This window comes from Rhinichthys klamathensis, unplaced genomic scaffold (genome assembly GCF_029890125.1).
Source record: "Rhinichthys klamathensis goyatoka isolate OS25496 unplaced genomic scaffold, OSU_Roscu_1.1 h1tg000181l_1, whole genome shotgun sequence".
Lineage (NCBI taxonomy): Eukaryota > Metazoa > Chordata > Actinopteri > Cypriniformes > Leuciscidae > Rhinichthys > Rhinichthys klamathensis.
This window is the reverse complement of record NW_026606709.1, coordinates 4,257,888-4,275,326: the sequence shown is the minus strand read 5'-3', so window position 1 is coordinate 4,275,326 and position 17,439 is coordinate 4,257,888. Positions and strand designations below refer to the sequence as shown.

Below are 17,439 nucleotides of genomic sequence, written 5' to 3'. Positions count from 1 at the left end.
ATATTTTAATTGCTCAAGAGAAACAGATGGATTGTGGGTATCTAAACAACTTGCATCACAATGTGTAATTGTGATTTTCGAAACATATGGTAACTAAACAATTTTATTAAGTTTAGCGACAACATGTTACAATGTTTACATGGTACAATGACTGGTAGGCTACTGTTTGTATTATTCAATTAAATTCTTGGATTTTATTTCAATCTTAATTCAATATTGACTCATTTGGATAAATATTAGGTAGGCTACAGTCTGCATGTAAATTTTTCTCAAGAAAAAAATATATCTCACAATGCTGTAAACATACAGAGAGAAATGAAATACAATGCGGTTTTCATTATAATAACAATTATGTAATGACAAGTAAACATATAATAAATATGTAATATGCACATATTTAGCCAAATACTCCTCGCTGTACTGTATCTTTAAATAAAAAGTAACAGATGATCGGTTTACTTGAACTGAGGCGCAGCGATCTGTCACAATGGACAGAACCTAAGAGCTGAATGTTTTTATATATATATATATATATATATATATATATATATATATATATATATATATATATATATCAAATGTAACCTGCTCTGTCTAGTCTGTCGGTGTCAGTGTCCTCTTTGCTCCGCGATTTTTCTCTGCGTGAGAGCGTGTGAAAAGTGTCAATTGAGTAAAGCGCCTTTCAGACAGGACGCGGAATGCGCGGCGCTGGCCGCTGGGTTCAACGTTGCCCTTCAGATACAACGCGATTTGCTATTTTGCAAATAAAAAGTTGAACTATTTTGAACTTTGACCCAGGCGTGCTTTGGTCGATGCAGCAACAAAACGTCCCCGCACGTGTTCCGCCTCCTGTCTGAAAGGCGCTGAGTCTCAAGCTGAATGCGTGAGAGTTGTCAGCCCTGCAATCGTCGGCAGCGTTCCTCCTCCCGCCATATGGCAAGCCGTTTTAACTTTTATTCATTTCCAGGATATGAATACTTGATATCAACAATTACATTTTCACTAGTTAAAATGATCATTTTTGATATCAGGAATAATATTTCTACTAGTAACAATGGCAATTTTTGATATCAGGAATTACATTTTCACTAGTAACAATGCTAATTCTTGACATCAACATTTACATTTTCACTAGTTAAAATGATAATTCTTGATATCAACAATTGAATTTCAACTAGTAAAAACTATAATTCTTGATATCTGTAATTGTATTTTCACTAGTGAAATGTCACCATAGGCTGCAATTCAAAATCAATTCTTGATATTAAGAATTGATTTCTTACTAGTTGAAATTCCAATTTCACATATCAGAAATACAATTCTTACTAGTAAAAACCTTTATTTTTGATATCAAGAATTAAATTGTCACTAGTTGAAATGTCTATTCTTGATATCAACAATTGAATTGCTACTAGTAACAATGTTCATTTTTGATATCAATAATTCAATTTTCACTAGTGACAATGTTAATTTCTGATATCATGAATGTGATTGTTACTAGTAAGAAAGCCATTTTAGATATCTGAAATAATATTGATATCAGAAATACATTTTCAGATATCAAAAATGAAAATTTTTACTAGTAGCAATTCAGTTGTTGATATCAAGAATAGACATTTAGACTAGTGATAATTTAATTATTGATATCAGGAATGCGCATTTTTACTAGTAACAATGTAATTATTGATATCAAAAATTATATTTCTACTAGTAGGAAATCAATTTTTGATATCAACAATTGATTTTGAATGGCAGTCTATGGTGACATTTCACTAGTGAAAATACAATTGTTGATATCAAGAATTACATTTTTGATATCACTAATTCAATTGTTGATATCAAGAATGGAATTGTTGATATCAACAATTGAATTGTTGATAGCAAAAATGTAATTGTTGATATCAAAAATGTAATTGTTGATATCAAAAAATGTAATTGTTGATATCAAAAATAGACTAGAGTGCGCACTGCGCCGCATGCACACAGTGCTTATACATGTGGGGATTGTTTACATCAGAGTGCGCACGTGTTTTGCGCAGCATATACGCAGTTTAAGCGGTTGATGGAAAATAAGCTAATGCGCGTTCTAAAAGTCTAAATTCGAATCTATTATTTTTCACGGTATTTTGAAGTGCCCGCGATAACAATATCGTGCATATTCATTACCGCGATTTATCGCATTACCGAATACCGGCACATGTCTACTACATACATTTGAGCAAAATAACAGTTAAAAAAAAGTAACTTCTTTTTTTTTCTTCTTTTTTTTTAACCTTTCTTCTATAAATCTCAGAAAATAGAAAAAAAATTCCAAAGCTTATTGAATTTTTGGCAAGCTCCAAAATGTCCTGGAAAAAAAATTGCTGCCAAAATTGATTTTCTTTGTTTCATTTTTTGTTTTGAATTGGTCTGTTGTGTGCTTTATCTCCATGGATGTTATCCTCATATGCCTGTTTCTAGTAGTTTAATTTCAAACTGATGGAGAGAATCTGACAATGGGAGGAAGGGAGAAAGCCTGCATCCCTCCTACCGGGTAGTGTTAAACCACTTATTTCAAGACAAACTGGATTATAGACAAAAAAAGACAAAAGCTAAATTCCACATTGGGCTGCAGAGGGCCTGACATTGAAAACAGGGCCTGTATTATGAAGATGGACACTTTTATGCATTTGTTTATGCAGGAGATGATGGAGATAGAGCCAAGCACTAAAATCCCTCTCAGTCTATGACTGGTGGTCGTGCTCTAAGGGTTCAGTGTTATCAGATTTTGTTCTGCCTTTCTAGATGGGTTTCTGCCTTTCTGTCTTGTTCTATTCCCCTGTTCAAGCTCATCTCTAGAGAATTAAATGCCATTACAGGGAAATGAACATTACGTGCATAGATTTTTCTGTACTGTGTGATAGTGCTTCGAGAGTCCATTCTTTTATAGTGACACGTCTGCATAGACATGCAAATAGCAACGTCTTCAGCGTGCACATATGGATGCGGTCAGGTCCGCTGTGTTTTTCCCAGTGCTAGTTACTAGACTGACTAGAAGTGACAATTTTACTATGTTTTTTTTCCCCGTACAACCTGTTTTCGCTTGGTTAAACACAGCCACATTTAATCCAGCATTGTGCATCAGATACAATAAGGCAAACACGTTCCTGCTCAAATATAATGTCGTCTTGTGAGAATTGGAGAGAATTTTTTTCCCAACAGGAAAAGTCAACATGAAACTCAGTTTTGCAACCCATTTTACTTCAGTAATATGTCTGTCTGAATACTCAATTCTGATTTGCTGGAAAGTGTGTAATAAAACCATTTAATGCACAAGAAGTCGGTTTAATCCCCATTCTATATTAATGCGCTGCTCTCATTGGACACAGAAACAGGAGCACAGAAACGACCACTTAGTGGCCTATTAACTTCTCTAATGAATCACTGCATTATATTACTCAGCAAGGAGTTTGAATCATTGCTGCTCTTGAAGTAATTCAACTCACAGCTTCATATTGCTGGTAGAGAGACACTGCACAGATGCAGGTAATTTAAACGCACATCTCTCTCTCTTGATGGACTAATTTATTCAAATGAATGTTATAATTCAATCAAATGAATGTAACCTTACCGCACTACTTTATCTCTGTGTCTGATTTAAAGCAGTCAGAATGTTTGATCTAATGAGTGGTAGCTGACGAAAAGAACTCATTTTAAACGTTCCATTCAAATTTAATGCTGAAAACATCAATGACAGTTTTAACTTTTCAATGCTGGCAAATGATCATGGTATTAGTGGGCTAATCCCACTTATTAAACGGTTTGAATGCACTTCCCTTCACGTTGTTCTGGTTCTTTGCCTCCACGTCATGCATTAAACACTTTTTAATGCACAGCTAGCTGTTGATTTTCCCTTACTTATTTTCAGAGTGACACAGGATATCCAACGAGACAAAAGTATCGAACTTGATTTTATCAGTTGGGATACTCTGGGTGCAAAAAAAGAACCTTTGTGGTTAAGAGTTGACTGAATTAAATGGGATTCATGTAAATGGGCTTTAGAACCAAATACAGGCTTGCTAAAACAATGTATATAGAGCTATAAATTGGTTAACGTTATCCAGAGTGGTTCATGCTGCATGCTGTTGTCACATGAATGAAAAAAGGCAATTGAAATTAAGTCTCCTTTTCTTAGGAATAATGTACTGATCAGTGTATTTAAAATCTGAATTGGGTCAGTTTTGATTTCAAACAACTGTACATGTATCAAAGCAAAATGCTATATTAAGCTGGAAATAATATAGGTTGGAACGTGGTTTAATGATGTTTTTTCAGCAAAAATTGCATCAGCATTAAAAAAAAATGCATTCAAATTACACAATATATTGCATATGCATCATATCTTGTACACACACAGAGAGAGATTCAAACCTACGCAAATCCCAGGATCTATGCGTTTTGGCTCTGAACCTGCAAGTGCTAAAACCCATGCTGGTTCTTGAGAGCCTGCACAGTCCCAAACCCACAGCCGCCTCATAAATCCAGTGAGAATCCTGTGTGGAAGCATTCACACTCCCGCATGACCTCACTGACACATCTTCAGCCTCCGCTAGAGCTCCACAATCGGTCTCTCTCGCTCAGTCTCTCCCCCACTGGGCTTAAGCGCCGTTAGACCGCCGGTAATATGTATAGAGTTGAGTTTTTATTTATTTATATATTTATATGTGTGTGTGTGGAAGAAACTGCCCATATTTGCAGGCTTTTCATGAGTGTTGGCTGACAGGGTTATATGGAGTTCAGTGATTCTCTTGTAAGTGCACTAAAATGACAGATGCGTCCCCTTCACTATACTTATTTGGAGAGATTTATACTTGAATGTCTCTCATACTTTCATCTGTTTGAATTCACAGTCCTTCAGTGCTAGATGAAGATTGTGCAATACATCACCCGGCCCAAAGCTCTCCCGGCCCATATAAAAATCCCATATCAATGAAGAGAAACATTCAGGCGAGAAGTGTCATTAGATGTGAAGACATTTTGAAAGCTTTTTTCCTCCAGTGAATTCTTTGACTCAGAGGATGTAATTATGTCTATATGCTGTGTGATCGTCGCTGTCTTACTGGTGCAGTTCACTAATTAGGGACATGATCTGCCTCTGTACTAGATGTATTGAAGTATGTGAGGACTTTCAAGTGTAACCAAGGAAATTGCAGTTCTTGCAAGGCAGCAAAAAATTTTTGTCAGAGTTGTATCCAGGCTTATGAATTTGCTTTTAAATAAAATCATAAATAAATAAAAATTCCATATCAAAGCCGCTATTTATGTTATCAATTATCATGACACTCGACAGGCATCTTGTTTTCAGTCAGCTGTCCCCGAGAAGCAACACGATGTCTTCGCTGACTACAGTACAATTCTCTATGCATATATGTGCAAATTCTACAGTGACCATCACTTTCAGTTAGATTTTCAAAATGTTTTTATCTATGTAAATGGGAAATGTTTTTCTCAAACTTTTTATCTAGATTTTTTAAGTATAAAGTTTACAAAAAACAAAAATAAAAAAAGCAAGACTGAAATTATCTACAAAACAAAGTTTAAATGGACATATGTGAACACTTTATATGCTGAACATACAGACTTTATTCAAATTTTATTTTGTAGATAATTTTACTCTTTGGTGTGCTATTATTTATATTATTATTTGTTTGCTTTTTTTTTTTGCTTTCTTTTGTTAAATGCTTTAATTACATGCACACAATTGCTAAAGCTTGGTATTGGCACTGATTTCCAGTTGATTTAGCATCAACAATAGGGCCCAAAACATTAGATTAAAGGGTTAGTTCACCCAAAAATGAAAATTATGTCATTAATGACTCGCCCTCATGTCGTTCCAAGCCCGTAAGACCTCCGTTCATCTTCGGTACACAGTTTAAGATATTTTAGATTTAGTCCGAGAGCTTTCTGTCCCTCCTTTGAAAATGTATGTACGGTATACTGTCCTTGTCCAGAAAGGAAACGACTTTATTCAGCATTGTATTCTCTTCCGGTTCTGTTGTCAATCCGCGTTCAGTGATGCTGATGATGTAAGACGCTGCTGACGTGTATCAGTGCACGAGCTTCGTTTACAGTCTGAGGGAGACGCACGCTGTAAACAAAACAATCTTCGCAAACATGTCTAAGGAATTCGACACAGAGGAAGACTTGCATTTTTTTGCCCAGCCATATTTATTTGAACCCAAATACACGGACGCACCAGATACACGTCAGCAGCGTCTTACGTCATCAGCATCACTGAACGCGGATTGACAACAGAACCGGAAGAGAATACAATGCTGAATAAAGTCGTAGTTTTTGTTATTTTTGGACCAAAATGTATTTTCGATGCTTCAAAACATTCTAAATAACCCACTGATGTCACATGGACTACTTTGATGATGTCTTTAATTCCTTTCTGGACAAGGACAGTATACCGTACATACATTTTCAATGGAGGGACAGAAAGCTCTCAGACTAAATCTAAAATATCTTAAACTGTGTTCCGAAGATGAACGGAGGTCTTACGGGCTTGGAACGACATGAGGGTGAGTCATTAATGACATAATTTTCATTTTTGGGTGAACTAACCCTTTGAGCTTTTTATTTTAATGTATATTGATATTATCATATTATTCATTTCACATTTATTTGTGAAAAAAACCCAACATTAGTGTTTTCATAGTTAGCTAGTTGTCACACACCACTGAAAAAGACATGGATTAAAAGATTGATTTGTTCTGGATTTCATCGATTTGTTCTTTAAGAATCGATACTAAATGGTTTAAATGTTTTTTAAACCATAGTTTTTTCTTCACTTCAACTTTATGTCCCCAGGGGGGCAATTAGTTTTACGGCAAGACATACTGTACAGACAGACAACCATAAAAAAATAGAAAACAATACAAGAAATACAAGAAATTAATTTTTTAATTGTAACCTTCATACCACTGTAGTTTAGGTTCTAAGATGCAGAACCTGCCTGGCTACAGTTCTGTATTTCTCTTCAGTCGGACAGTTCCGCTTGGCCTCTGTAGCCTGCCGCTTCAAGACCCCTGTGGGACGTCCCGTTTACGACCTCTTCCCTTCAGCCTGCAGTTCACTCCTCCGGGACATGCATGCGCGTTCCACCTGAAACAGCCAACCGTACTGTATGCATGAAATCAAAACACCTTGAGATCTTATCAATATTTATCATGTTAACCATTTTTATTTATGTACACAATTATTGTGTGTAATATCTTACTGTACTCATTTTATGTATGTTCAAGCTATTGTTGTAGTTGTATTACTTATTCATCTTTCAGGATCATTAATGCATGCATCATACCTTCGGTCAGCAAACTTAAACAGATGTCACAGGAACTAAGAGACACAGGCAGTTAACTTGATGTTTTCTCGGACTTTAATTGATGACAGATTGATATGTCTCACAGACATACTAGTACTGCAATATATATACAGTATTTGTCAATTATTAAAACGATTATCTATTCAATTCTTCTTCTTTTTTTTTAAGCCTCTCTGGTGGCATGTGTCTCACATTCATAGCTGTGTGCCTGTCAGGACTTATGGTAAAGGTTGTCATTTGGGATATGCTCTGTACATCTGTGCTACATAACAGTATAACATGGGAAGTGGCCTGTTACTGACATTTCCCCTGTGGGCAATAATGTGCTCTTTGTCTGAAGCAGAGATGACCAAAAACAGGACCAAAAAAAAATCAATATTGTATAGAACAGCTGGACATTAATGCAGAACACATACTCACTGTCTCATATTCTGTTAGGGAGTCAGCAGGGAGGGGAAACAATTCTCTAAGTTAAAATAAATGGTGTCTTGGACTGACAAAATTGTTCACAAATAACCTTTAGGGGGAATGCTTTGTTAATTCTTCCCCGCATTAATCTTTAAAATGAGCATTTTCCAGATGTACTGTACATAACATCTTTTATGAAAATGAAAAATCTGCCATTTACTCACATTGTTCCAAATCTGTGGAATACCAAAGGAGATTTATTCTGTTCTTTTCCATACATTGAAAGTGAATGGAGGTGAATGCTAGCAAACTCTTAAACTGACAAAAAAGTTCCATAAATTAGTATAAATATATAGTCCATATGAGTCAAGCATGTTTCTAGCTGAAAATGTTCCCGTCCGCCGCAGATCTGAAATATAATTTTCACTTCTGTGTTGCGTTATTTAACTTACCGGTACGAAACATGCATTTATCATAACTGATGCCTAAAATGAAGATTTTCAGCAAATAGCGACTTAAATTTTGGTTTTCCTCGCATATGGTTTCATAAGGCTTTGAATCTGACATACAAGGCATGATTTCTGCGGTTCAATGGTGTCTGTTCTCATTCACTTTCATTGTATAGGAAATAACTGTTAACATCCTGCCTAACATTTCCTTTTGAGTTCTGCAGAAGAAAGTAAGTAATGCAGGTTTGGAACGACATGAGAGCGAGTACTCTCCCTGGGTGAACTATCCCTTTACTATCCCTTTACATGGGTGAACTATCCCTTTAATGGCGATCGACGAGGCCTTGAAGTAATCATTTGTGTGTTTGTTTGCCATCCGTGCCGAATGAGTTCCGTGTTTGGAGGAAGTCATAAAACTGCTCGAGGGTGTCCTCGATCCAAAATCAACATGAAAAATGAGGAGTATTGAACTCTGCAGCTGCTCTACTGGGAACTATACAATGTATCCCCCCTTTTACTTAACGTGTAAAATATTCAAACACTCCATAAATACTCTGAAATCATTTTCATGTTGGAGTGTTTAATATCAGCACTGCGGTATGATGGATTGGCACCTTTATGAGGCCATATCTTGTTTATTTGATAAAGTCTGTAAAAGCCGGCTGTACGAGACAGTGATAAACGCGGCGCTGCCTTGTGCTGTGACGTCAAGCTGTACTCGCTGACCAGCAGTCAGTGACGCTACGTTTATTATTCTGGCCTCTCTGAAAAATGTGGAAAATGTGTGTCTACATTTGGCCAACGGTTTTAAATTGTTTGCAGTGACTGGAGATGCAAAGGTCTGATTCTCGTTAACCATCGCAGGCCTTGCAAGGATTGATGTCACGATGAAACCGTAGTATGTGCATGTGGTACAGTATGTATTGAATAACACTTAAAACTCCCAACTAATTGCTCATGAAGGTTGCTTGTTTTCCAGATTGGGCCACAGTGTTTATTTTTCCGATCTCAATTTACTTGCTGTTGGATCTGCTGCCCCTTTTTCTTCATTTTTATTTAATATCTAATGCAGTTGGAAATCTTTGACTTATTGGTCAGTCTTGGTGTTGATTTACTAACAAGAGCTCAAGGGTTTGAAGTCATTCAGAAAAATAAAATGGTTCTGCACTATCCTTATTGAAATGTTCCAGTCAGTTTGTAATCATCTATGTTTTGTTTTTGTGCAGAAATTGCCTCCCTAGAATTTTGCCATTTATTTTTCTATAATCAATTCAAATCAAATCAGCCCAAACTACAATGCTCCTGAAAAGGATTTATTTATTCATTCATTTGCTGTTGGTTTGGTCAGTTAAACTTGCTATATTATGTTTTTTATTATTATTTAGTCTCTTTTTCTAAATGAAATCAAGTTCCTTTTTTGTATGTTTTTGATTGAGCCCAGCCTAATTTGTTTTATTGGAATACATTTGATTCTGCCTTTTTAAATATTTCAGTCATTTTGTGGTCTCATCTATGTTGTTTTCTCTGTTTTTGTTTCTCAGAAGAAGAACCTGCACCTGCTGTTGAGCGTGTTTCTTCTGGGCTTCTGGGGTATCATCCTTCTGGCTTGCCGTCTTTACTGGATGGGCAACAAACCTCCAAACTTCTCCAACTCGGACAACCCTGCAGCAGATTGTCCCTGTTTCCTGACTAGAACGCTAACCTTCTTTTTCCTCCCCGCCATGAACGTTTGGCTCCTCCTGTGCCCTGACATGCTGAGTTTTGATTGGTCAATGGATGCCCTGCCTCTTCTGAGGAGCATTGCAGATTGGCGAAACCTCCACACCATTGCCTTCTACGCCTCGCTTCTGACGCTGGTGTGGTTTGGCCTTCGCCAATACCCAACCAAAAGTAAGGAGACCAACGGGAAAGCCAATCATGTAGCAAACGGGAAGTCCACGAACGGACACAGTTGTAGCTCTGATTATGAACTCTCGAGTTTTTACTCCAACTCAGTGCACGTGAATGGAACAAACGGTACTGCAAAACACTATTCGTCATCTTTACCCACCACAGAGAGTTTGGTGGTCTTCTCATTGGGTCTACTGGCCGTTCCCTTCCTGCCTGCCATCAACCTGTTCTTCTATGTGGGCTTTGTGGTGGCGGAGCGAGTACTGTACATCCCTAGTATGGGCTTCTGCCTGTTGGTAGCAGTGGGGATGAGAGCTTTATACATTAGGTTGAGGAGGAAGTCCTCCAGAACTTTGGTTCTAGGCTGCTCTGCCGCCCTGGTCCTTCTCTTTGGGATTAAGACAGTGTTGAGGAACCGTGACTGGCAGAACGAGGAGATGCTATACAAGTCAGGAATATCTGTGAACCCTGCTAAAGGTAATTTTAAGTAATTCAGGAGATTCAACCTATTTTCTGCCTATTTTTTGTTCCCTATTATTTTATAATTATTCAAAGATATTATAATCACCATTAGAAGCTTTCAAGATTGTTCTCTATTCCAGTGTAATTTTAGTACCATTGAGATTGTATAATAGTTTTTATTAATATTTTGAACTAGTATTTTTATATTTTCCAGTTTCATTAAAAATTTTGGTTTTTATTATGTGTATGTAGTTTTTATTAAATGTTATTTTAGTTTTAGTTATTTTAGTACATAAGCTAAAGTTCAACTAAATTAAACTAAATTTTGCCTTGGCAATTAGCTGAAATTAAATAAGTTTACATTTTTTATAGGCTATATATGTTTTATATACACTACCGTTCAAAAGTTTGGGGTCAGTGAGAATTTTATTTTTATTTTTTGGAGGAAAGAAATCAATACTTTTATTGACAGACCAACAACTGTTTCAACATTGATAATAATAATAAATGTTTCTTGAGCATCAAATCCTCATATTATACTGATTTGTGAAGGATCATTTGACACTGAAGACACTGACACTGGTGATGCTGAAAATTCAGCTTTGATCACAGGAATAAATTACACTTTACTATATATTCACACAGAAAACAGCTGATTTACACTGGAATAATATTTAATACTATAACTGATTTTTGTTGTATTTTTAATCAAATAAGCGCAGCCATGGTTAGCAGAAGAGAATTCTTTTAAAAGTATTTAAAATCGTACCGACCCCAAACTTTTGAACGGTAGTGTATACGTATATTTCAATTAACGAATATTTTATTTGATGTGACAATGTTTTTTTATGGTTTTAATTCTAGTTGACTAATATAACCCTGCTCTATTCAGACCATGATTCTAGTTTATTCAGCCAAATTGTAGTATTTAGTTCCCCAAAGTCAAGTTCTCATCCATCAACAGTACAACAACCAGGAGTTGTGGTACTTGACGATGTGAAAGCAGGATGTGTTGCGATCATTTATTTCCCCAAAATAAAAAAAATGCTATTGCAAACCAAAAATGGCAGTTGCTCATCATGAAAAGTTTTGAGGTTTGAGGTTTCCTAAGCATCTCTTCATTTTTCTCTTCAAAGATTTTAATTTAAATATAAAACATTAATTTATATTTTTTTTTAACTGAGTGATATTGACATTTACAAAGTGTAAAAATACTAAAAAAAAGAACCGCAAATGCCTTTCAAGTGCTATTTTCCATTAACACTGAGAATATTACTTATTTTATCGTAATCAAGATATCTAGTGCATTAGATTCATCAAAAAGTTCCTTCAGTTTATCAGTCACATTGATTTATCCATCAAATTCATTTATTGTGTGGAGGAGAACCACTGAACTGTTAAATTATCATCCTCTCTTATTAAATTCAATCTATTAATGACAGCCCGTTATCTTCATTTGCGAAATCTCTCAAATTGATTATAACAATTTCATTTAAATCATTTATCAAGCCAGACTGCATCAATATGACTTTGTGATTACCTCCCCGTGATCCAATTTTACAGGCTATGGCACTCTCACCCCTTTTCATGGCACAGATACTATGCATGGGTAGCGTCTAAGATTGCATTATTTTAATGTAATTTACTTTTTTTCCCCTTGCTTGTGCCTCTCGTAAGCACTATTCACCTTTTGTGAATTTAAATCTCTGTATCCGCAAGCACAAAACATTTTCATAAAATTTCACAATGTTGCACTGTAACCTAACCGCAACCAAAATGCAACAGTCTGGAGACCACTTCAAAGATTAAACCAGTAATGTAACAAAGAAATTACATGCAGTTTACATATTTGGATTACCAGAAAAAAATGACCACACGGCAACATGAATATTACATTTTAGTTGCTAAATACGTGTTTTATACAACCATGATAAAATGACGTGGAAAGCTGTTTTTAATATTATCATCTTTTTTCTTTTTTTTCTTTTTTAAGTTTAATGGGTTTTTTCGTAGTGCATACTTGCATCTCCTTTTTTTTCTGAGGAATTTTTTTTTGTTTTTTAGTATTTTGTAGGTTGTTTGTCCATCGATTTCAGATGTGTCCAGACTCATTTCTTTTGTTCTATTAATTTAAATATGTTTTATTCTCCTTCCTCAGCCTGGGGTAACTTGGGAAACGTCCTCAAGAACCAGGGAAAGGTGGCGGAGGCCGAGCAAGCCTACAGGAACGCTCTGTACTACCGGAGGAACATGGCTGACATGTTGTATAACCTGTGAGTGAGCGAACTTCCTCCTCGCGGCAGACTCTATCGATCTGTCCTATTAAATCTCAGGAAATCTCTGAGAGGCCAGACGATGACTGTCCCCAGATTCATCAGCCTTCCAGAGGACGTTGACAGGGACCCCCCTAGACACATTAACCCCCACAGTCAGGGCATTAAGGCACTTAATACATAATTCATAAACCGCACACGTTTGGGCTATTCAGTTATCCATATAAAGCAGTGGGATTGGGAATCCTTAGGCACCTCACAATTCGATTTGGCTTTAATTCAGAGAGTCGTGATGTGATTACAAAACGATTCTCGATGCATCTTAATTTTTCAACAAGCGTATACATACCCACTTGCCTGAGATTAGTGTGACAGATTTTGCACACTCCGTCCCACTGCATGGAACGTTTTACTGCCAATTTATTTATTAAACAGCATTATATTATTCATAAGTAAAAAGAAAATATATTATTTTCCTCTAGCCTTCTGAAATATTAGTACAGAATCAAGGGCTTTATGTTAGTTTTTGTTCTCTGGAAGTCGATTTTATAGTTATGTACCTCAAATATCATTGAACAAATTTGGATATAAATGAAATGACAAAAAAGGAAACAAGTCATAAATAAACCATTATAGTCAATGTTAATTAATTGTGTTGCACTATTGGGTCGTAACACCATACTTTGGAACTGTTCTTGTTTTTTTCTTCTTCCCTTGGATTGCAGGGGTCTGTTGCTCCAGGAAAACAATAGATTCTCAGAGGCCCTCCACTACTATAAGCTGGCAATTGGGAGCAGGCCAACACTGGCTTGTAAGTACAGCTCCTCTTTTTATGAACAATTTCAAGCCTTCTCAGTCTTTGCTGTGTCCAGGCAACTACAAATTGAAAGGTGTGTGTGTGTGTGTGTGTGTGTGTGTGTGTGTGTGTGTGTGTGTGTGTAGCATTAAAGAAATAATGATTATTCACATGCCTAAACAGTTGCTCTGTTTCCACTCTTGTCAAGGAATGACAGACCTTTGATTTCGACTGGGGGAGAAAATCAAGGCCAAAAATCCTTTCATACTATCTGGCAAATATTGATGCATTTGCTTGTCCTGTGTACAGATGAAATGCATGTGCTATTTTTGTCCGTTTTAAGGTTTCTCATATAATTTCCCATGTTGTTTTTAGTGTCATGGGAGGAAATAATTGCTGCTCTGCTTAAATTAGTAGATTTGTCCAGGGAGAAAATGATCATATGTGCACTGGGGCCTTGGGATTTTTAAAGTGTTAGTTCACCCAAAAATGAAAAATCTGTCATAATTTACTCACCCTTATTTTGAAGAATGTTGGTAACCAGACAGTTGACAGTAGCCATTGACTTCCATAGTAGGGACAAAATACTATGGAAATCAATGACTACCGTCAACTTTTAGGTTACAAACATTCTTCAAAATATATTGTATTTTGTGTTAAACCGATGAAAGAAAGTCATACAGGTTTTAAAAACAACATAATGGTGAGTAAATGATAACATAATTTTCATTTTTGGGTGAACTATCCCTGTAAGTTAAAGTTTTGCTTCACAAAAGGATAAGACATTTTGTGCAACATTTAAGGATGACTTCCTGATTTCAGAATAAATGCAAATGCATCAGTATATGCCAGATAGTATGAAAGGATTTTGGCCTTGTTTTTTGGGGGGGGGGGGTTTAATCTAGTCTATCACTAGCTGGTCAGCCAGTGTGTAATTAGGTTAGTTTGTGTGACGTCTGTAATAGTGTGAGATCATAGCAGCCTTCGGGAGAGTGACAGATGTCTACTTTTCCTGATTCCTTGCTGCATGAGTCGTGATGGATTGTCCCATCCTGTGATGTAAACTCATTTCTATCTGTGGTTCTATGTGTATATTATGGTCTATTAAGTTAATCAGAATTAAGCTTGCAGCTGGAGGGGATATTCCCCTGCTGATTTAGAGTTGAGTCTGGCCAGGATGATAGTGAATATGTATTGGCACCTTATCGACTAGACTGCAGGCCGCTTATTTGCATAAATCAACTAGTTCATTCCACTAGCCCCAGTGGAGGTCTTTCTTTGAGCCTCAATAAGCCTCGTTACCTTTTGCATGGATATTCATCCGGTTTTCTTTCCCATTCAGCCGCCTACTTGAACACAGGAATTGTCCTGATGAACCAGGGCCGTCTAGAGGAGGCCAAGCGCACCTTTGTCACTTGTGCCGATATCCCAGATGAAAACCTGAAGGATCCTCATGCACACAAGAGCTCAGTCACCAGCTGCCTGTATAACCTGGGAAAGCTTCTTCATGAACAGGGTCACCAGGAGGTGAGCTGATATTTGCACAGTTAAACCCTTTAATTTTAAAGTCTGTTTACACCAAATCTGATAAAATGAAATGACATGAAAGTGTAAGTCTTAACCCATTTTTGCAGCACAATTGTAATTTATAAACCTTTTAAAAAAAGGTTTCACAGGAATTGGCTTTTAGTCTGAGTGCTTCATTATGCTTATAGTTGTTGCTTTTTATTGAATTAATGGTGTACTCCTTTTTAGGAGGCCATATCGGTATATAAAGAAGCCATTCAGAAGATGCCCAGGCAGTTTGCCCCACAGAGCCTTTATAATATGATTGGTAAGTTTGTCTCTTTCGACTAGAATACTTCATTCCAAGTCATATATATTTTTATAATGACTGCAGTATATATATATATATACATACTGTATATTGTCACCTTCCTAAAATAATTGCCCATGTCATTTTCATTTTCATTTTCAAATGACTTTAGGCAATTATTTTAGGAAGGTGACGATATGTGATTGTTGTACCTGTGGTATTTTTATGTCTCTTGGAGGATAGTATTGTTAATAATGAGCATATAACTTTCAATGGAACTTTTATATCCAACTAGTCAGTAAGATTTAAAAAAAAACAAAAAAAAAACAACAGTAGTCTTTTATAATAAAAAAAAGTCAAATATTATTAAGATTTAAAATAAATGTATTTTATTCCTGTGATGGCAAAGCTGTTTTTTTGTTTTTTTTCTGTCGCAACCATTATGCTTTTTTTTCTCCAAAATTATTTCATTAATAGAAAGTTCAAAAGAACAGCATTTTATTTGAAATAGAAATCTTTTGTAACATTATACTTGTCTTTACTGTCACTTTTGCTTAATTTAATGCATTTTTACTTACAGTTTTTTTCAATTGCTTACACACTAAAATTAAAACTTTCCCACTATTAGCAAAACCTTTCACTCAAGGACCAAAACACCAGCCTAGATTTGCACAATTGTAAGCACGTTGTCAGCTTCACCCTTTTTGCAAAACATTACACACAGTAATTTGTAAAACTCTACACACATTTTCACACCTTAGACACAGTTAAGGATTGTGAGATTACTTCCTTGTCATTACAAAGCCCCGGTTTGCCATTGACCACACTAATGAATGAATTGGATATACACATCCACCAGGTGTGGAAGCACACATGTGCTAATTTGAAAACGCAGCACTCAGGTGTGCTATAAAAGGCAGCAGGTGAGTTCACCTGTCTTCAACAAAAATGGAAGGAGCTAGAAGAAGAAGAAGAAGAAGAAGTGTGAGAATAAGAGGGGGAGCTCAAAGAGGAGGAGAAGGAGGTAGAGGAAGAGGTGAAGGAGGTAGAGGAGGAGGAGAAGGAGGTAGAGGAGAAGGAGGTAGAGGAGGAGGCCCAGGTAGAGGAAGAGGAGAAGAAGGAGATAGAGGAAGAGGAGAAGAAGGAGATAGAGGAAGAGGTGAAGGAGGTAGAGGAAGAGGAGATGAAGGAGATAGAGGAAGAGGAGAAGGAGGTAGAGGAAGAGGAGAAGGAGGTAGAGGAAGAGGAGAAGGAGGTAGAGGAAGAGGTGAAGGAGGTAGAGGAGGAGAAGGAGGTAGAGGAAGAGGAGAAGGAGGTATAGGAAGAGGTGAAGGAGGTAGAGGAGGAGAAGGAGGTAGAGGAAGAGGAGAAGGAGGTAGAGGAAGAGGTGAAGGAGGTAGAGGAGGAGAAGGAGGTAGAGGAAGAGGAGAAGGAGGTAGAGGAAGAGGTGAAGGAGGTAGAGGAGGAAGAGAAGGAGGTAGAAGAAGAGGAGAAGGAGGTAGAGGAAGAGGTGAAGGAGGTAGAGGAGGAGAAGGAGGTAGAGGAAGAGGAGAAGGAGGTAGAGGAAGAGGTGAAGGAGGTAGAGGAGGAGGAGGAAGAGGTGAAGGAGGTAGAGGAGGAGAAGGAGGTAGAGGAGGAGGAGGTAGAGGAAGAGGAGAAGGAGGTAGAGGAGGAGGAGAAGGAGGTAGAGGAAGAGGAGAAGGAGGTAGAGGAAGAGGTGAAGGAGGTAGAGGAGGAGAAGGAGGTAGAGGAGGAGGCCCAGGTAGAGGAAGAGGAGAAGAAGGAGATAGAGGAAGAGGCCTAGGTAGAGGAAGAGGTAGAGAAGGACTTGAAGAGTTGATAGAACCTGAACAAAGAAGACGAGGACCAAATTTGACTCAAGAAATCCGTGCAACACTTATTGACCATGTTATCAACCATGGACTGATGGAAGCTGGACAAAGAGATCAACCAAATCTCTGGTTGATACTGTAACTGAA

At 37.0% G+C, this 17,439-nt stretch overlaps 1 protein-coding gene across 1 annotated transcript in view; it reads left to right on the top strand.

Moving 5' to 3' along the window:
- The window catches only part of tmtc2b (transmembrane O-mannosyltransferase targeting cadherins 2b), a 121,033-nt gene that overhangs the window by 80,487 nt on the left and 23,107 nt on the right, over nt 1-17,439 (top strand). Inside the window, exons 3-7 of the mRNA XM_056261340.1 lie at nt 9,765-10,590; nt 12,734-12,848; nt 13,574-13,659; nt 14,987-15,171; nt 15,400-15,478. Coding sequence (XP_056117315.1) covers nt 9,765-10,590; nt 12,734-12,848; nt 13,574-13,659; nt 14,987-15,171; nt 15,400-15,478 — 1,291 coding nt within the window. The remainder of the gene's footprint in view (nt 1-9,764; nt 10,591-12,733; nt 12,849-13,573; nt 13,660-14,986; nt 15,172-15,399; nt 15,479-17,439) is intronic.